We start from the raw sequence: 20,790 nt of genomic DNA on the forward strand, positions 1-20,790 counted from the left end.
ACTGCCCTTGGAATAAGCATTGGCTAACTGTGATGTTCCCTGTTTAAGTAAATATTTTTTAAAAAAAGGTTAAACAAAAGATTTCCACTTGGAAGAGCAAGAGGCTTCTTCCTGGTTTCACAGCATGCCTACTAGTCATAAATTCATTGTGCTGTCAGGTTCTATGCAGTGTGCCCCTGCTTCAAGGAGAGGTAATGTGAAGCTGTTTCTTTGAGTCAAACATGAGGGGGAAAAAACTACATCTCCTGCAAGCAATATTGTGGGAAATCTGAGTACAATTTTTCACTCAGGTTGTAGTCACATTCAAAAAAAATTGATACAGAATTGTTTTCACAATGGTTGGAACCTGCAAGGAAATGGGTATGTAGTTTATTTTGCTCATGCACCAAATTTCCTTTAAAATTGTTCTTGACAGTGAAAGATGATGTGCAGCTTGGGAGTTCAGGAAGTACAAGTGTTCCTGAAACATTAGGTACTGTGGGGAATCCTTGGTGAGCTCATGGGAATTTTTTTTATTTCAGATGACTGAATAAGGTAGTTGTTTCTTCCAGTCAAAATGACTTTCACATATCAGTGCTTTTGGATGTATTTTTCAAAATTGGGCATCTGTTTATACCTTTTAAGTTAGTATTTAAATATTCATGCAAGCCATGACATGTTTTTTTCTCACATTTGTAAATTAAAAAAGCCTTTGTTGCAGATTGCAATAATACCAATTGTATTTTCTACATTGGGACTTTAGACAGTAAATGTAGGATCAGAATTAAGATAATTCAGCCCATTGAGTCTGCTCCACTATTTGATCATGGCTGAATTATTATTCCTCAGCCCCATTCTCCATTTTGAAGTTTGACGTGTCAAGGAAGTTTATATGTTGGGTTCAGTTAATTGGGTCAATCAGGATCAGAAACAGAAAGTTTTGGCTGAATTTTCATGGAAATAGTTAATGTATTTTAAAAGAGACAACTGCCATTTAATTGAATAATAACTTGGCAATCCAGACAAATTAGAACACTACCAATACAACTAAGACACTATAAAACAGTAGTTTCTAATAGTTATCAAGAGGAATTCATCGATAGTGTACACGGCCTTTGTAGTTCGACTGTGAACACATCAACGTGGACACCTTGTGCAGATAATAAACTGACTTCATACAGTAAGTTTGATTGCATCCTCTAATCTTCATTTTCATTGTAACATTGGAGAATAATTGTCATACCTTAAAATTCTTCATAATTCCCATTTTACTGAAGTTGTGAAATGGTTTCATTTTCACTCCCAGCCATTTCTGGCATCTCCAATCCTGAATGTTTGAAACCGCAGTGAGCAAAAACAGTTCTGAATTGTTTTGCTGCTTATTTCCTGTCAAATATCAGTAACTAAAAATACTACTTTTTGAACACAAACACATGCAACTGACACAATTTTAAAAACTGTTCACGTGAAGCATGATATTGTGTCCAACAGCCACAAGTGCACACAATTGCTGTTAGTTAGAAATAGTTTTGCAATGGTCTCCTATCCCAATTAAGTGGCATGGTGTCTCAAATAAATGAAGGGAATCCTGGCTATTTTCTCAATTAGGTTTGGTTCTTTAAAAATTGTCCCAAATAAGTGGCTGCCCCAATTAACCAATAATCTAATTAAATGGAATCCACTGTATTTAGAGATGTTTCTCACAAAGCTGAACTTTGAAGGATGTGTAAATGAAAGCTGTAATAAATTGTTTTGATTTAAAAAATAATATACATCATTAATAATAAAAAAAAATAAATGCCATTGTTTCTGCAGATTCTCTCAGAGCAGGAGATGTCTTCTACTAGCAAATTAAATACTTCCTCAATTCAAGCATTTGATGTCAGCATAGAGTGCTTATGTCAAATACAGTGCAGCCAGCTGCAGAGTAGGTACCTCTACATTGGCCCCATGTTAGAGTGCTCCTGCTGAAATGGTTTTGTTTTTTTTCTTCCCACACTAGTGGGCCTTGCTGATTGAAGTCAGCTTTTCATCGAACTTTGTGGGGGGCGGGGGGGGGGAAGAAAATGAAATGCCCAAAATTACTTTGCATCTCATTTTTTTTTTAAAGACCCTGAAAAATCTTCAGTAGGGTTTGATATTGTCATTTGGGGAAAATTTTCTTGGGATATATTAAATAGAAACAGATCTTTCATTAGACAAATGTGAATCCAGACTCCAAAGATACAAGGAAGGTTTTTTTTCCAATTCTGCCTTTCAATTGATAGGTGATAATTCCCTATTTATTAAATCTTTGTCCTTGTATTTAAATATAATTGGGGCACCATTTTTTAAAAAATACGGGACAATTCCCTGCATAATTTGTTTACTGTTTTTGACCTTCATTTTTACATTTTCTGAATTATTAAAAATGGCATAGCAATATTTCACTAAAGGAACAGACACTTCAGCAATTAGATCTGTATGAATTTTGGTTTGTCTAAAACTTCTAATCAATAAGATGTAGAGTTTTATGACAGGAGTATATGTATGCCGCTTAAAAGTATTGATTTGTCAGCCTTAGTTTTATTTTCTACTTCATGATCATTTTTCAAAAGTAGCTTCCAAATAAGGCAGCATATCTTTTATTTTCCCATTACCTCATGAGCCAGGGGGAAAAAAAAGATGTGGGTAGCAGTTGTTTATTTTTTTTTAAAAAAGAGAGCTTAATTTCATAGCAAAAGTTAATCATTAGCATTCTATCCATCAGATGCACTGCCTAGCTGTTCTTGGAAAATTTCCTAATACTTTTTTTCCTATTCCTGGGCAGAACTATAGAGAAAGATCTTTGTTTCAAACTGATTTGAATCCTTGACAAGATTTCCTGTATTGTGTTTAATAATTTATTATCCTGTACTGAAATTTAATACGCTGCCAATTCATGCAAGAGAAAAATTGTACAATTACAATTGTATTTGCTTTCTCTTTCGGAGAGTAAGGAAAGTTATTCCCAACCACTACAGTCCATTTCCTCAGCTGTTCCTTTGACTTTTTGATAGTTTCCACCAGAATAAGTTTCTGATCAGTTAATTTTGATTTATTTATTAATATATTTGGCGTATGCTGTCAGTTGTTTTCCCCTCCATTTGCTTTTCTGTCCTTCCTCCCAAAGTGCATCATATTACATTTATCCACATTATTACTGAATCAGCCAATTTTTTTTTGCTTACTTGCTTCACCAATCCACATCCCTCAGCAGACTATTTTGTAACCAACCTCCTGAGGATTAGTTATCCCACTTTATCTTTTATGTTCTTATCAAATTTGGCTGCATTTTCTTGGACCTTTTATCTAATACATTAATGGAAATTAATAAGTAGATAAATATATATAATGTAAATAGTTGAACAGATGCCAGTGACACTCCTGTAATAACATGTCAATACAGCGTGTGAGTTTTTAAACCTGTCCTGTTTTCTGGCCAGTTTTCCTTCCATTGTAATATATTGTCCTCAGTGTCACGCGCTATTACCCTGTGCATTATTGTTTTGCATTGAATGCTTTCTGGTATTCAAAATCCACAACATCTGTTAGTTGGGTGAAAGGACAAGTCCACTTTCCATCCTCATAGAACTACTTAAATTATTTCCCGTCCATAAAATCATACAGGGTTGGCTTAATAACATTATGGTTTTCTAAATGTAGTACTACGGCTTTCTTAACAAAAGATTCCAGCATTTTTTGTATTTAGTAGTGTCAGCTGTCACTGTGAAGCCTATACTTCCCTGTAATCTGTTTCCCTACTTGATTAGGGAGCATTTTTTTTTCATTTGTGGTATTCCAATTTCGTCATCTTGGGAATTGGGGAAAAAATGACGATCAATACATCCACTCCATTTACAACTACTTCCTTTTAAAAGCTGAAAATACAGGGGACCAACAGCCTTTCACCCCATTGTATTTTCAAGTGATTATGGTTGTTTCAGTTTGTGTTCTTGAATTTTCTTTTTTTCATGTTTTTGGTGACTTGTATAGTGAAAACAGACAAAAATTGGTTTGAAGTACTGCCATTTCTTGTTACTTATTGTTAACTGTCAATATCATAAACTTAGTAGCTAACCTTACCTACTCTTCTATATTTGGGGAATCTTTTACAATTTATTATTTCTTGATAACACTATCATTAACTTTTTAAAAGATACCCTTTATTGGGTTTTTGAATACACTGATCTTCACAACATTGCATTTCTTCTCTTCCAGTTTGATACCATCTTAATATCTATTTTTCCTCCCCTCCACTCCCCCGCATAGCATTGATACCAGTGCTGTTCTAAGTCCACCTTGAATATATTATGGATCTATTTTTTTGTTAAACTGAGCATGTAGAAGAGCAATTGCAATCGATTATTATCTTAAGTTGCCAGCACAGACATTTTGAGTGGAATAGCGTTATTCAAATATTTGAGGGTTAGTTCAATAACCAAGGTACTGATCGGTTAGATTAGGGGTGCCCAATCTTCTTTTAATGCTCTGGGCCAATACCATTAGTTAAGATTCCATGTTCCCCAGGTTGGAAACCCCTGATGTAGATAGAAGAATCTGTACAGTATTGTGGCATAATTGCCAAATCTGTGCTCTTCCCTGGACCTTTTTGGTGTGGTTTTTGCAAGGAATGGAAATTCAGTCAATATCTCACTTGTTTTGATGGCTTCTCCACATTCTCAGGATATAAATAAAGGCAATCAAGTTTGTAATGTCTCATCCCATTTCTTCCCCCTCCTAATTTTCCCACTACTACTCATCTCCAGATTGCAGCAGGTGTTCAGTTCCTGTGAACTGTTTGTAATCAATTCCACCATCCACTTATAAAATAGAAATTTGTGGTAACCATTGAACCTTCCAACCTGCATATAGTTAGGATCTGGAAGGATATCCACATGGTCATCCAAGCTGTGCAAATTCCAAACAGATAACACCCAGAAACAAGATTGAACCTGGGTAGCTGGAATTGTGAGGCATTGGCTCTATTAACTGCATCACCAATTGCCTAATGTTTTCTCCTGTTATCCTAGAAAAAAATACTGTTTGGATTTTTGACTTGCCCAAACTTCAGTGATAGCTTGCTTAAACTGTTCATAAAAGTTGATGTAAATGTACTGTTTAGTGTGAAAGTTTAGGAGACCATTTCTCTGATAAACAGTGAATTACCTCATGAGTCATTCTCTTTGGAAAAACTCCCAGTAGAAAGCAGGTTTCTATTAAATAGAGTTTCTATTCAGCTCCTCTTTCTTTATACAAAAAGATAGTACATTATGATAAAAAGCAGTTACTGTTCTGATGTTGAATATTTGATTAGATGTATGCTTATTTATAAAAACCCCTTGAATTTTACATTTTATTTGTAACAAAGATTTCACTCTGCTGTCCCTTGTGGTATAAAAACAGGTTTTCTTTTGAATATTGAAAAACTTAATTAACCTTTATCTATGATAAAGAGTGCAGAAAGTAATAGGTTTTTCCACTGCTATGTTTGTTGGGGAGCAATAGACATTCATGATATTTTGAGCGCTGGTGTGTTGCAAAACTTTGGTCGAACTGTTTCCGGCTATTATAAGCAACTGTTCTGTACTAAGTATACCTCTCTGAAAAAGAACTTACTTTAAAATTACCTTGTTAACCACAGACTATTGAGAGGGTTCCAACAAAGAATTGTGCTTTCATAATTAGCATATTTTAGGAGGTATAAAATTGTGATACATTAAGCAAGGAAGCTCTCATTCCAGCACAAAGTTGTGAATTCTTCATGTTTGAGAGAAATGGTAGCTTAGAAATTGTACATATTTGCTTCTTTCACAAAACAGTGAGGAAATAAAATCTATTTTTGTGGCTATTTTCAATTGTACTTGCACCTCTCACAATTGGATCAAGTATGATTCTTAGTGCAGCTGAGTTTTGCCTGCAGGACATGGGTGTTTTATGACATGTTGTGTGGTGCTTGCCCTAACTGTTTTTTCCATCAAATTCAGTATTTTTACAGGAATATATAAATTTGGGCTGTGGTACCACAGGGGTTTATTCCAGGTAGCTGCATAACACAAGTCCTTCAATGCGTTATGGCCTGCTCTCAGGAACGCAGTGACACTGTCATCAATAGCTGCTTAAAGATCACACATCGATCAACACGAAAACTTGACCCTTCAGTTCCAGGACCTGTTCACAACCAAATGCTGCAGACTGATGTATTACAAGGTGCATCATTGCATACTGAGAGCTGCATGGAAATGTGCAGCAGCTGCAAAGATTCTATGGAGAAAGTCCACAGTATATGGCTTTCTGGGGGTTGCATACTGAGGGTTGGAACCTATGCAAACAAAGACACTGGTTATTAAATGAAAAATTGGCATGGTAATATAAATCTCATGAGCAAATGTCATGATACTAAGTGCAGTAATGGTGACACATAACTATCCTGGGTTATCCATTTGCAAATGAGTAAAATGGTTCTGATTGTTTTTGGTCCCTATTTTTATGAGAGAATATCTCTACGTGGACATCATTTTTGCCAGTTCATGAGTGTGCAGGATATGCATTTACTCCCTACCCACCCCCCCCCCACCCCCACACCTTCATTTCCCTTCACCTCCAGGGGTAGCTGTACTCTTGTTGCCATGGAGACCTGTTTCACTTTCCTTCTTGTATATGCCCCTCAACTCCCTTTTTATATTGAAGATAAATATTTGCAATTTAAAATGTTTGGTGACTGCCCCCCATATTGTAGTTCAGTGCACGAACAATACTGAAATCTAATTTGTTGTCATAATGATGACGCAAAATGTTGAAACTTTGTGTCATCTTGCCGTTAATAGAAGATATGGCCTCCAGTTAAAATTTTGGTGTCACAGACCAATTTTCAGTTGGCGCTACTGAAATTGAGTGACAGTTTACTGGTGGTCAATAAGGCAAGAAATATGACTAAATACTTTAATAACACTTTCTGTGGTAAATTGTGGCAAACTATCACCACAAACAATGACAAGAGGTAATCTGCAGATGTTGACTGTAAACAATGAAGAGGCAACAAAGGTGAGGCTAAGTCAAGGGAATGTGGCATGTTCAAGGGGAAGTGAGTCGGTGTGAGCGAACTGGAATGAGCTTCAGAGCCTGCCCACCTAAACCTGGAGCGAGGTTGGATCATAAGTGCCAGGCCGATTTGGAAAGGTTGAATGGCCTTGAGCTGTGCAGTGGGGTATGAGCCCAGAGCATATCGCTGCTGTGGGGACCAAGCCCTAGTGATGAATTTAAACGCTGGCTCAGACAGACTGAAAAGGCAGGATGTCAGGACTGGAGGTGAGGTTTGGGCTAATTCCACAGCGTTTACTCCTCTCTTCGCGGTACTGCGGCTGTGAGACTGCTCTGACTGCTCCGTGCTTTGTGTTTGCAAGCTTTTCAGCTATGTGGTGAACTGAGACTGAGGCTATTAGCCAACTCTGGCTGCTCCGAGCTCCCAGGCTGTGGACTCACTTTGGTTTGGAATGCTGTCGGTGTGATTTGTGTTTTTTCTTCTTTCTCTGCGCATTAGGTGGTTTTTTAAAAGTTAGGTTTTTTTGGGGTTTCTTGCTTTGTAGCTGTCTGTAAGCAGACAAATCTCAAGGTTGTTTAATTTGTACAATTTTTATAATAAATGTACCTTAAATTCTTTGATTCCTTAATTCAATCTATTTGGAATTCATGCATTTGATTGATGTTCAAAGTAAATATGTTGCACTAGTTGTATTTTCATGCCGTAATGGTAGAACTTTAATTGGTTAGATAGACCATTGGAAATCCTGATGGTTTGACATCTGGCACATCAGGGCCTTATTTCAACATTTGCTTTTGCTGCACCAGGATCCACTGGGGGAAAAATGTATTTAACTACTGTGCAACTTGAAGGTGAGCTGGTGTATTAATAGAAGTAATTTATAATAGTTTAGAAATTTGCCAGTTGGGCACCACCAAAGGGTGCCGGATAACATCATAAGATATAGGAGCAGAATTCGGCCATTTGGCCCATCGAGATTGCTCTGCGTTTTCATCGTGGCTGATCTATTTCCCTCACAGCCCTAGTTCTTGTCTTCTCCCCATATCCCCAAATTGGAATTTTACTGTACTTTTGATGTATTTTAGTGTATTGTACATTTGCAGTAAAATGTGTCTAACTTTAAATCTTCAAGTGCAATGAAGAAAGAGCCAATATTACAGTAGCCTTCAAGTTCCTGTTGTATTTGTGTGCTAGCTTTGTGCTTCATGTGGGGGAAAATTCGCACCATGCCCTCAGGTAATTTTAACTGGAGCAAAGTTGTGGCAGAAGTAAATTTTTCAGTTCTTCCTTCCAAAATAATAACTTCACTTCTTTCCCACACAGCACTCTATTTGCTGTAGTTTTGCTCACGCATCTAATCTGAGTACCTTCCTGTAAACTTTGTATCCTCCTCCCAACTTGCCTTGCCACTAGTCTGTGTGTTATTCACCTATTTGTACATTTGTTACCTTCCTCCAGATTCTGAATTATGTATTGCAAACAGCTAGAGTCTAAGAGGAGTTCCCCATGGGAACCCACTGGTCATATTTTGCCAACCTAAAAATGACACCCCCACCCCACCCCACCCCACCCCACCCACATGCCTACTTGCAGCTTTCTGTCAAGCTGTATCTGTGCTGATATATTACTTGCCACATGTAGGCTTTGTATTTCATCACATAAAGGCTTGAAATATGGACCTAATGTGAAATACAACCATTGGAGCATTTGAGCTTTAGGAATTGCAAAGCAGGTTTTGTATATATATCTCTAACAAGATAATTGGTTAAGGAGATGTACTTTAGGATCTGATTGCCAATTGTCATTTTGCATTTCCACCCCAAGCTAAAGAGTAAAGATGACAAAAATCAGTTCAAGCTGCTTGTCTTCAGGTGCTAGATATGTATATGTTGATTATGGGGAAATGAGCCATCTGGTTCATAAATTTTGAGCTTGACTGGTCATAAGTTGTAAAACAGCAAGAATAATTTGTAAATGGGAAGTTATTCATTAAACTGCTGAAAAGATTACCTGGTCTTTGAGGATTTGTAATTTAGAATTTATAATTGACTTTGGTTTTGTCTACAGTGTAATCTTGGCTTTTGGCTGGTGTCAATAAACTTCTAAAGCTCTGTTTATTGAATTACAACTTTTTAATTGTCATTCATTTGAGTGATGCTTAACTTTAAAAGGAAAGGTGTCTCAACTTGCAGTTGCATAATATTTTAGTCAAAATTTCAATCCTGGATGATTCATTACATTACAAATATAAAACTAATTACAGAGATGAATATATAGATGTAGATATTAGGTAGGTGATCTTTCTCTGTCATTTGAATTCTGCGCACTGGGCATACACAGAGCCAAACAGCGATTCCTTATTAATGCTATTGGACATCAAAACATTGTATATTTTGTTATTCTATATGCAGTGTTATGGGGGGAGAAAGACTTCTTGAACAAAAACAAGTAATATATTTGTGTCTGACTTTGTTTTATCAGTGGAGTGTACTACATAAATTCTAAGTACTAATCACATTAGCTCTTTCAATTTGGGAACAAAACCAATAATTTTATACTTTAAATGCATTCACATGTTGAATGAAGACTGGGAATGCACATCAATCATGATCATCAAGTGCAAGCATTCTTTTTCAATAACTGTATTTATTCTAAAGGAATCTTAAAGTAATTCCTCCTTTCTGAGCATGTGGCCAATAACTATGGAGCTTGACTTAAAAGACCATTCATTTACTTTTATCCACATGCAAAGGTTGTCATTTTTCTGTGTAAAATGTAGATAATAGTGGAGGTTCTTTTTTTTTAAAAAAAACTCCATTCACCCATATTTTTGTGATGAATTAAGAGTAAAATTTGGGGGGGGGGGAATTGGGGAAATGCATTTTTTTAAAAAAACTGCCTTGTTTTTCCGGTAGTGTTTAAAGTCATAAGCTATAGGTTACTGCAATCACTTAACTGCAGTGCTGTTACTAATATCTGATTTGAAATTGGACAATTTGTTTCCACCCCCCCTCCCCCTGGTAACCTGCTTTTACACCAATCACTTGTTCTCCAGCTTGGAATATATGTTTAGGGTGTTGTGCTGGGAGATGGGGTTTATTGGGCATCTATTTCTCTCCTAAATTTGGTCAAAATATGAAATGGGAGTTTATCACATTTTGTTAGCATTTGTCTTTATTCTTGCTTTGAAATTAGAGTGAAGATGATGGATATGCATCGAGAAACCAAGTGGAGCAGCGGCCTGGAGAGTTTAAGTATGTCACATGAGCTAACACCTTTTATTATGTGAAAACTTCTGTGGATAAACTTTAAACCATCCAACTGTCACTTTTGACTCACATTTGTGTGAGTCAAAAGTGACTTGTTGGATAAGTTTAAAGACATTTTACTTTTTGTGAATTAACACTGGTGATTTTTCACCAGAGCAATCTGAAAAAAGTACAATAAAACAGAATTTCAATTGTTTTATGCTTTTAACACTAGGGTTAATTGGGCAAAATCTGATTTGTTCAAACAATTTTGCAAAAGCTAAAATGTCTGTGACAAATTGTACTTTCTTATTTGTAATAGTCTAACTTTTCACTGCAATATTGGAAAAATAATTGTAATTCCCTTTTGTAGCTAAGGCAACATAAAGTCTCATTTAACCTGGCATTTTGAATAGATTGTGAACTTCTCAATTTCTAAGTTACTGTAATTCTTTTCACTGGTGTATTCGTGTTTTTGGTTTCTGATTTGATAGATCATAATGTTAATAGGAAAATGTTATACCATATATAACATGTATATGAATATATCAGCAAAGGATTTTTTTTTCTGGTGATTTGTAACTGAATTTGCAATTAGTTTACAAATTGCACATTTCACTTAAGTCAAAGCAAAATATAATTCTGCAGATATAATTAACACACATTTTTACATTGAATCAGGTAGCTGCAAATGGCATGTAGGAATACGAGAAGACAGGGCAGACCATGAAGGCAGAAAGGCAGTTGTTTTATAATTTGGTGCAATTTTGTAAAGTCCATTTGGCTAAACAGCATCACGTTTTAAATTGCCAGAACAGAATTTTTTTAATGTTTTATTTAAGTTGAGGCTAGCAACCACAATTGCACCAATATCGTTACTGTGCAATTTGTAACCAATTAGTCTGCACTTAAGTGGTGTTGACTGAATAAAAGTTGTATACTCCACTTTAAACACTTAAATGCTACAAATGATCCATGTGCGAAGTGAATTTTGATGCAGATTTGTATTAGAATACATCAGATCAAAGTTTGTTCAATGCACTAAATTTTGTAGGGTGCCCTCCTGAGCTGAACCCAGTGCTGCCAGTTACCTTTTAACTAAAATAAAGATTTCAGAATCAGAGTAGGTTTATTATCATTGATGTATGCTGCGAATTTTGTGTGCTTTTTTTTAACAACAGCAGGACTGTGCAAGAAAAAAATACTATGTTACAAAACAGAACAGTACAAAGGAGGAATAAAGAAATAGTATTCTTCGTGGACTATTCAGAAATCTGAAGGTGGAAGGGAAGAAGCTGTTCTTAAAATATTGCGTGGGTCTTCAGACTTTAGACTTCCTCCCTGACGGTAGTAATGAGAGGAGAACATGGCCCAGATGATGTGGGTACTTAATAATGGATGCTACCAACCACTCATGCACATTCCTGCTACATTGATTCCATATTTTCTTCCCACATTCTCAACACCTCCCTCCAGGGTTCTACTTGGACACTGTAAGGCTGTGCTACTGTGCTGCCCTAATTTTGTAGAAACTCTTCTTGATATCAAAGTCTATTAGTTTCTGTCTTGAATTCCTTTGGAGGCAGAAAACAGAACAGTGCCCCAAAGAATGAGTAACTGTTAAAGCATTAGAACCCCAAAGCCCCTCATTCTCCCTCCCACTCACAAGCAGCATCAAAGCAATGGCCCCCCTACCCCTACCCCCACTCACCTGCAAAAAAGCATTAACACCCTCCACCCACCAAGCATGTAATAGCAAAACCCCTTTTTTTAAAAAAAGTCTATGATCTACAGTAATTGTTCACCAGACAATTTGACATGCCACAGTTGGAGCCTATCTGTCAAACCTGATCTCAGCATTGCCCGAGGACCTCCTGCACACCAAACATTAGTATCATCCTCTTCCATTCACATCTTTTCTTTTTATTTTGGAGAAATTATCTGTATCTGTCGAAACATCTGAATGCTGTAATATGACACAAGGCATGAAGTCTCTTTGATCCAGATTGGGATAAGCTCCAATCATTGGGAAATTATTTTTACCCTACTGCAAACTCAGTAACATTCCACTAATTCTTGCCCAATATCTTGCAGACCCAAGCTAAGCTTTTATATTATGCTCTTAACAAAGAACTACTGATTTCACCTCTTAACATCTGCCTGTGTCTTGGGTTATTTGCTACAGAAATAATTGAGCACATACTTGTGACCTCCTAAATCTTAAGTTCTGTGGTTTTCTGCCCAAGTTCTGGCCCTTCACTTTCCATAGACTTCAGCACATTTCTTTAAACCTTGAGCCAGATTATCTGTTTTTCCCTACACCCTCCCTGCCCCCCCCACCCCCAGAATTCAGTTTCTTTGTCTTTGGACTTGTGCTTTCTGTGCCATGGTTTACTACCACCAGTTGTACTTTTAGAAAACATGCTCTGAATGATGCTTAAAGTACCCTCTATATCTCCTTCTGCCCCATAGCATCCATTTTTGTATATAAATCTTTTTCTGAATTGCTTTGAACCAGTTTTAAAACATTTACTGTGCTTTATTTTACCTCATCACCTTGAAACACAGCTATGAGAATTGTCAGGTTGATGACATTCCACTCTGTGATTGATTTGGGCAGTTGAAAGTTCTGATGCTGCATTGCAGTCCTGGCTTTAATTATCATGTTCAATATTGTTATTGTACTCAAATCCACAGCCTTCTGACCTCCATCTGAGAGTATAATCTCGCAAGCCCATGAGGTACAGCATTTTCTAGACGTTGGAGGAAAATACTTTGGGTGAAGATGACAGGAATAGGTCCTTTAGAACATTAGAAGACTGAGAGCAATCCACTAAAATATCACATTTTTAAGAATAAGTAGAAACTAATAATAAGCTTTAAATTGGTTAGAATTGTTTTCTAAGCTGACTACTAATACTGTGATTGTTTCGTACGGTTTGTGAATGGCCACATCTTAGATTATGGGTGAGACAGCTGGTAAAAGGAAGTTTCATCCATAATCCTCCTGTGATTCGAAGATGCTTGCATGTTAGACAATCAGATTAAGATTACAAGTATTTTTATAAAGTCCTCTAATGATCTATGGATGTCACTGCTAAATTACAGTATCTGTTAAAATGCATGTGCAATTGTTTGTAGTGTTTGTATTGCAGTGGTTCTGTAGTGGTGTTTGGTTGTGCAACTGTCAGCTTGTAAATGGAGTATAGCATCAGATCATTCTGATAATATTACTCTGGTGGAGTCAGTTTTCCTATTTGTTAAGCCATCTGCTTGTAGGATTCTGCATTTTGTAACTGTCAGCATTGATACCATTGATTAATTTTCCCCCCACAAACATGAAACTTAATGTCATAAATCTCAACAAAGGCTTTCTACTTTCATCAGAGGATGAATCTGAGCTTGTCACACTACTTTGCCTGTTGATGGAATACTAGCGAAGGCCTCAATGAATTGAACATGTCTTTGCCAAATATCAGTGGACGTTTTTTTTGCTGCTCGGTAGAAAAGTGATGCACAAGCATTAAAGTCTATCTCATTGTTTCTCCCAATATTCATAAGATCCTGCTTTGCTCCCCAACTTTTTATGACCGTGTAGGTTCAACACTCACTTTTAAAAACAATTGCAGATGGAATTCTTTGTTGTCATTATCTATAGGTTATAATTTCAATACCCTAAATTGCAAAGTCCTTGAGTAAAAGCCTAACAACAGGTTAAGATCAGAAGCAAAATAACTTGAGACAATTATTAAGTTTCCCTTCTGAGGCATTCCTTTAAACCTCACATGATTGTTTACTCATCCTGTCTCTTTTGCTTTAGTATTGGCATCCTTTTGCTGCCTGACTTGTGTCAATAAAGTTAGAAATGACGTGGCACCTTTGTGTGCAGTACATTAAGTTGGCAGTGCAATTTCCTCACAGACAGCTGCTGCAAGTTGAAATCTATTTCAGTGTTTCTTGACTGAAAAGGCATACTGTAGATTCTTATGATGTGTAATCTCAGCAAAACAGCATTTAGGTTGATTTCTGTTGGGATAGTAAAATTTTGAATGTAGTGAGATGAAGCGAAAACAGCAAGAATATTTTTATAGTGAAGTTTATAGATGAAACTTAATGCTGTATGTTTATCTTATGACATCTCAAAGTTATTAAGAGAACTTTTATTTGAGCAGTGACTGTTTGTCTTGCTGCTTATGAACCAAGTTGTTTCCATAGTAAGGTTATCACCTCAATGGTGCCTTGTCAGTAACATCTGTTTTCTGTTAGAATTCATAGAGGAAAAATATAAAACCTTGTAGAAAGGGAATCTGTTCCAATTAGATTTGTTTCCATGGCATGAACATTGGAGAGTATTAGCTATGTTTCAGTATCTTGACTTTTGCACTGCATTCAGAATTTATGCCACTGCTTGAAGTTATTGACAGATTAAAATATTTGAAGTAAATGAGTATTATTTTACAAGTTTTTAAAAATGAATGTTTATTGTTGTGACTATTTGTCTGCACAAAATGTTCTGTCTCCAATGGTATGTGTCAAGCATCTCAAATTGTTCTGTATAAAGAGGAGGTTATGCGGGTGTTTTCACTGGAATATTTGACTCCGATTTTCCGTGTAGGTACTGTTTTATTATTGTACATTTGTTGGATGGTGTGCTAAGAACTGTATGGTGTTTGAAAGCTGTCTGTAGGAAATGAACATGCAAAATGTTAACATTTCTTTCTTGAAACCTAGTACATATGATGCATTGAAGCTGTTAATCACAGCTTGTTTGAAAAGTGATTTTCCGGTATAAAGTGTAATGGAATTTATTTGAGCCTTTTCATGTTGAGACCATTTCTACTCTGTCAAGTTGACTCAGGTGTGGGCAATAAATGCATTTCCTCCCTGCAACGGCCACATTCCATAAATGAATAAAAAGAAATTAGAGATTCAGTGGCACTATTTCAAGGGAACACAGAGTTTACCTTTTGTTCTGATTTAAAACTGATCCCTGTCAGTACTAAATGCTGAATATGTGCCTTTCATTACTTACAGTGGATGCTTGCAGTTTGCAGTTGAGATGTGGATTTTCCTCTGCTTAAGTGGTCCCAACACTTTATTTTCCATATTGTTTCTTCTGTATTGTTTGTGGTCTAAAACAATTACCCAGCTGGATTAAAATTTGAATTAAAGGGCATAGAATTAAAGTTCAAAGTACATGTGTCACCATATACAACCCAGAGATTTGTTTTCTTGTGAGCATATACAGTAAATCCAAGAACCATAATAGAATCAGTGAAAGACTGCACCCAACTGGACAGATGATCTATGTGCAAAAGATAACAAATTCTGCAAATACAAAAAAAAGTGGTAAATATTGGACATGAAAAGAAGAATCCTTGAAAGTGAGTTCATGGGTTGTGTGAACAGTTCACTGATGGGGTGAGTGAAGTTATCCTCACTAGATCAAGAGTTTGATGGTTGAAGGGTAATAACTGTCCCTGAACCCAACAGCATGAATCCTGAGGCTCCTGTACCACCTTCCTGATGGCAGGTGTGAGAAGAGAGCATAGCATGGATAGTGGGGGTCCTTGATGATGGATGCTGATTTCCTATAAGAATGCTCCATGTAGATGTGCTCAGCGGTGGGAAGGACTTTACCCTTGATAGACTGGGCTATATCCACTACTTTTTGTAGGATTTTCCATTCAAGGGCATTGGTGTTGCCATACCAGGCCATGATGCAGTTAGTCAATATACTCTCCACTGTGCATCTATGGAACTTTGTCAAAGCTTTAGATGTCATGCAGAATCTTTGCAGTCTTCTAAGGAAGATGGAGGCGCTGCCATGCTTCCTTCGTAATTACACTTGTGTGCTGGGCCTAGGACAAGTCCTCTGAAATGATAACACTGAGGAACTTAAAGTTGCTTACCCTCTGTTTCTGATCCTTCAATGAGGACTGGCTCATGGACCTCTGGTTCCCCCTTCTGAAGTCAATCAGCTCCTTGATCTTGCTGACATTGAGTGAGAGATTGCTTCAGTCTACTTATGCTGATTTGTCACCACCTTTGATTTGGCCAGCAGCAGTGGGCTCATCAGCAAATATAAGTATGGCGTTGGAGCTGTGCTTGACGTTCAGCCATAAGTATAAAGCAAGTCGAGCAGGGGCTGAACACTTGTGCTGATGAAGATTGTGGAGGAGATGTTGCCAATCTATACTGACTGGGATCTGTAAGTGATTAGACTAGAAATTACTTCATCCATTACCTTGTTGTTATCATGGCGTGAAGAATGTAATTTGTATAACCGTATCTAATTTCACAGCAACTTTACCTATTCTGTCCAGGATAGTATTTTTCCATTGTTTTGCATACCTATTAATAGCCTATATTTAACAAAAGGAAAGTTCTCCAAGTTACCAGTCTTGCTACCTGTTTGGCAAAAGATGGTTATCCTCTCACCACAAAGAGCTCCATAAGCTTCCATAGCGGGATGGTTGCATCTGACTTTTATCATTTGTGGTTTAGTTATCATTCATTGCACACTTGTCTTTAACGTGTTGTCATTGTACCATACTCTACAGCTTCCTCTGGCAGCTCATTTCATTATATGCCGCACCCTCTGTGTGGAAAATATCTTTAATATTGTTGGATTACCTGTCTCTACCACCCACTTAGACAGTGCCATTATAAATCACAAACTTATTTTGGGTGGAGAAAAATTCTCGGGTTTCCTCTAAACTTTTTTACCACTTAAGCATGTACCCTCTGTTTATGTGTACCGGTACTATTGGAAAAAGTTTACCGGTACTATTGGAAAAAGTTTCTTATGAGCTACACAATTTCTTTTCCAATACTTTTTATTGATTTCTATACAGAAGAATACAAAGTTCAAGAGAATACATATTATAAAACAAAATAAAAAAATATAATACCAGACACAGTATATTGAATTACATTAACGAACTCCTTACTCTATATTCATATGGATTAGTTTAATTCGTATATTAGAATATAAACAATTTTATTAAAAAAAAGATCTACACCCACTACCAAAGTCGAAGCTGTTTGTTTTGGGGGCGGGGGGAGAAAAACTTATCAGATAATAAAATATACTATTAACCAACTTCTGTACTTCAACAAGAAGTCAAAGATTATGAAAATAATTTAAAAACGGCCCCCACAAATTTTGAAAATCTTGGTTAGATTCAGAAATTGAACAACAAATCTTTTCTAAATTTAGGCATGCCATAACATCCCGTAACCACTGAGCATGATTAGGCGGAACAACATCCTTCCATTTAAACAAAAGCGCCCTTCTAGTGGTAAGAGAAATAAAAGCCAGAATGTGCAAATCAGATGTCAGATGTCAATACCAAATAGGGCAGTCAAAGGATTAGGCTTAAAATTTACTTCAGAGAGTACAGAAAAAGTTTGGAATACTTCCAATATTTTCCAAGACTTGGGCACGTACAAAACATATGAATAAGTGAAGCTTCTCCATTGTTACACCTACCACAGTAGGGAGATATATCCCTATAAAAACGAGATAACTTATCCTTGGTCATATAAGCCCTATGAACCACTTCAAATTGCAGGAGGGAATGACGAGTACATAGCAATGAAGTATTAACTAAGTTAAAAATCTCATTCCAAGTTTCTTCAGAAATTGAGGTCTGTAAATCTTGTTCCCAAAGATTTTTAATCTTGTCTAAAGAATCATTTCTCATTCCCAACAACATATCATAGATATTGGATATTGAACCATTATAGAATGATTTCATAATAAGAATTTCATCTAATACGTTCTTATCAGGTCTATTAGGAAATGTATGTAATTGAGGTCGCAAAAAATCTCTAATTTGTAAGTACAGAAAAAAATGGGTTTTTGATAAACTATATTTAGTTGACAATTGTTCAAACGAAGAAAGACTTCCTCCCACAAACAGATCCCGGAAGCATGTAATGCCCAATCTTTCCCATTGTTTAAAAACTGAATCAGTCATAGAAGGCTTAAAAAATTTTTTAAAATGGGACTAGAAATCTCAATAAACCAAGTGTTTTCTAAATTGTATCCAAATCCTCAAAGTATGTTTGACTACCACATTTTCAGTTACCTTAAGGATAAAGGAAGTGAAGATCCCAAAAGGGAGATAATAGAAAATTTATTAACCAAGTTAGCTTCTAAAGAAACCCACCCAGGACAGTCCTCTTGATTAATGTAGTATAACCAAAATGTAAAATTCTGTATATTAGCTGCCCAGTAATAAAACCTAAAATTTGGTAACACTAAACCTTTTTTTTTAACTTTCTGGAGATGGACTTTATTCAATCGAGGACATTTATTTTTCCATAGGTAGGAGGATAAAAGAGTCCAGAGAGTCAAAAAAGGATTTAATAAAAATGGGTAACACCTGAAAGAGGTATATAAATTTAGGTAAAACATTCATTTTAATAGAACTAATTTGGCCAATCAATGATAACGAAAGGTGGGAGGGGTGGCCAATTTGATAATGTTCTTTTTATATAATTTAATAAAGTAAGAAAATTTTCTTTAAATAAGTATTTGTAATTCTTAGTGATTGTTACACCCAAATAAGTGAATAGGTTTCTTACAATTTTAAAAGTATGGTTAATGGCAAAATATTCAAAGGAAGAAGTTCACTCTTGTGTAGGTTCAGTTTATATCCAGAAAACTAACTAAAACAAGATAATAAAGAAAGCACAGAAGGTAATGAAGTTTCGATATTAAAAATGTAAAGCAATAAATCATCTGCATGAAGTGAAACTTTGTATGGATAGTACCCTTCCGTAAAATACCAGTGATCTCGTTAGATTCTCGAAAAGCAATAGCTAAAGGTTTTAAAGCCAGGTCAAAAAGCAAAGGACTCAAAGGGCAACCCTGTCTGGTTCCATGTTGAAGTTTAAATGGTTTAGAATTCTGAGAATTAGTAAGAACCCGAGCAAAAGGGGATAAATACAGTAATTTAATCCATTGAATAAAGTTGGACCCAAAATTAAATTTTTCTAAGATTTTAAATAAATAATGCCATTCAACCCGATCAAAAGCCTTCTCAGCGTCTAAGGATATCACACACTCCGATATCTCCTTAGAAGGGGAATAAATGACATTTAATAATTGAATATTAAAATGAGAATATTGATTTTTAATAAGACCACTCTGATCGTCAGAAATGATAGATGGTAGGATATTTTCCATCCTACAGGCCAGAACTTCAGATAAAATTTTAGCGTCAACATTAAGTAAGGAAATTGGTCTATATGAAGAACATTCAGTTGGGTTCTTACTTTTTTTTTAAGGATAAGCAAAATAGAAGCCTTGTAAAAAGATTGCAGCAACCTACCTGACTTAAAAGAATCTGAAAAAACTGAACATAAATGGAGTATGTGCAAAGAGGAAGAAGCCTTATAAAATTCTCCAGAAAATCCGTCAGGACCTGGAGCTTTCCCTGAATGCAATGAAAGTACAGTCTCGGCTATTACTTCGTGAGAAATACATTGATCCAACTGTTTTCGGTCATCAACAGAAAGCGTAGGGATATTTATTTGGTCTAAAAAGTTATCCATTACAGTATTATCTTTAAGAAAATCAGAACTATATAGTTTGGAATAATGTTCTCTAAAAGTATCATTTATTTCTAAATGATCAGTTGTCCTAATACCGTTAGCTTTATAAATTTCTTTAATTTGTTGTTTAGCACTAGAAGTTTTAATTTGGTTAGCCAATAATTAACCTGTTTTATCTCCATGAATATAAATTTGACTTTTATCCTTTTAGGAGTTGTGTTTCAATAGGGTATGATGATAAAATATCATATTTAGCTTTAATTTCAACCCGTCTTTTACATACAACAGGATCCGAAGTCAAAGCATATTCTTCATCTAATTGTTTCAGCCGATTGGCTAAATTAATTCTCTCTCTTCTTTTTCCTTCTCCCTGGACCTCCTGTCCCATGATCCTCTCGTATCCCTTTTGCCAATCACCTGTCCAGCTCTTGGCTCCATCCCTCCCCCTCCTGTCTTCTATCATTTTGGATCTCCCCCCTCCCCCTCCCCCTTTCAAATCTCTTACTAGCTCTTCCTTCAGTTAGTCCTGACGAAGGGTCTCGGCCCGAAACATCGACTGTACCTCTTCCTAGAGATGCTGACTGGCCTGCTGCGTTCACCAGCAACTTTGATGTGTGTTGCTTGAATTTCCAGCATCCGCAGAATTCCTCGTGTTTAATTCTCTCTTTATTAGCTTTTTTCTTAACACTTGCAGTATAAGAAATGACTTGTCCTCTAAAATATGTTTTAAAGGCATCCCATATGACAAGGCAAGCTACACAATTTAAGTCACTCATAATATTGTGTTTCGCTTTCAAGTCCACCCCCCCCCACCACACCCATACTCTGTTCCCTTAAAACAAAACCAGTCTCTCTGCTCCTTAGTGCGATGCTACTGAATGCAGGCAGTATCCTGGTGAATCTTCTCCAATGCAGTCAGATTCTTCCTGTAGTATT

At 36.3% G+C, this 20,790-nt stretch overlaps 1 protein-coding gene across 5 annotated transcripts in view; it reads left to right on the top strand.

Moving 5' to 3' along the window:
• ctbp1 (C-terminal binding protein 1) overlaps positions 1–20,790 on the top strand; it is a 278,920-nt gene that overhangs the window by 127,238 nt on the left and 130,892 nt on the right. For 2 of the 5 annotated variants that reach the window (XM_063047033.1, XM_063047032.1), the window contains exon 2: positions 10,235–10,293. The exons of the other annotated variants lie outside the window; for them this stretch is intronic. In XM_063047033.1, the coding sequence (XP_062903103.1) occupies positions 10,235–10,293 (59 nt within the window). The remainder of the gene's footprint in view (positions 1–10,234; positions 10,294–20,790) is intronic. 5 annotated transcript variants of the gene reach the window in all.

This window comes from Mobula hypostoma, chromosome 4 (assembly GCF_963921235.1).
Source record: "Mobula hypostoma chromosome 4, sMobHyp1.1, whole genome shotgun sequence".
NCBI lineage: Eukaryota > Metazoa > Chordata > Chondrichthyes > Myliobatiformes > Myliobatidae > Mobula > Mobula hypostoma.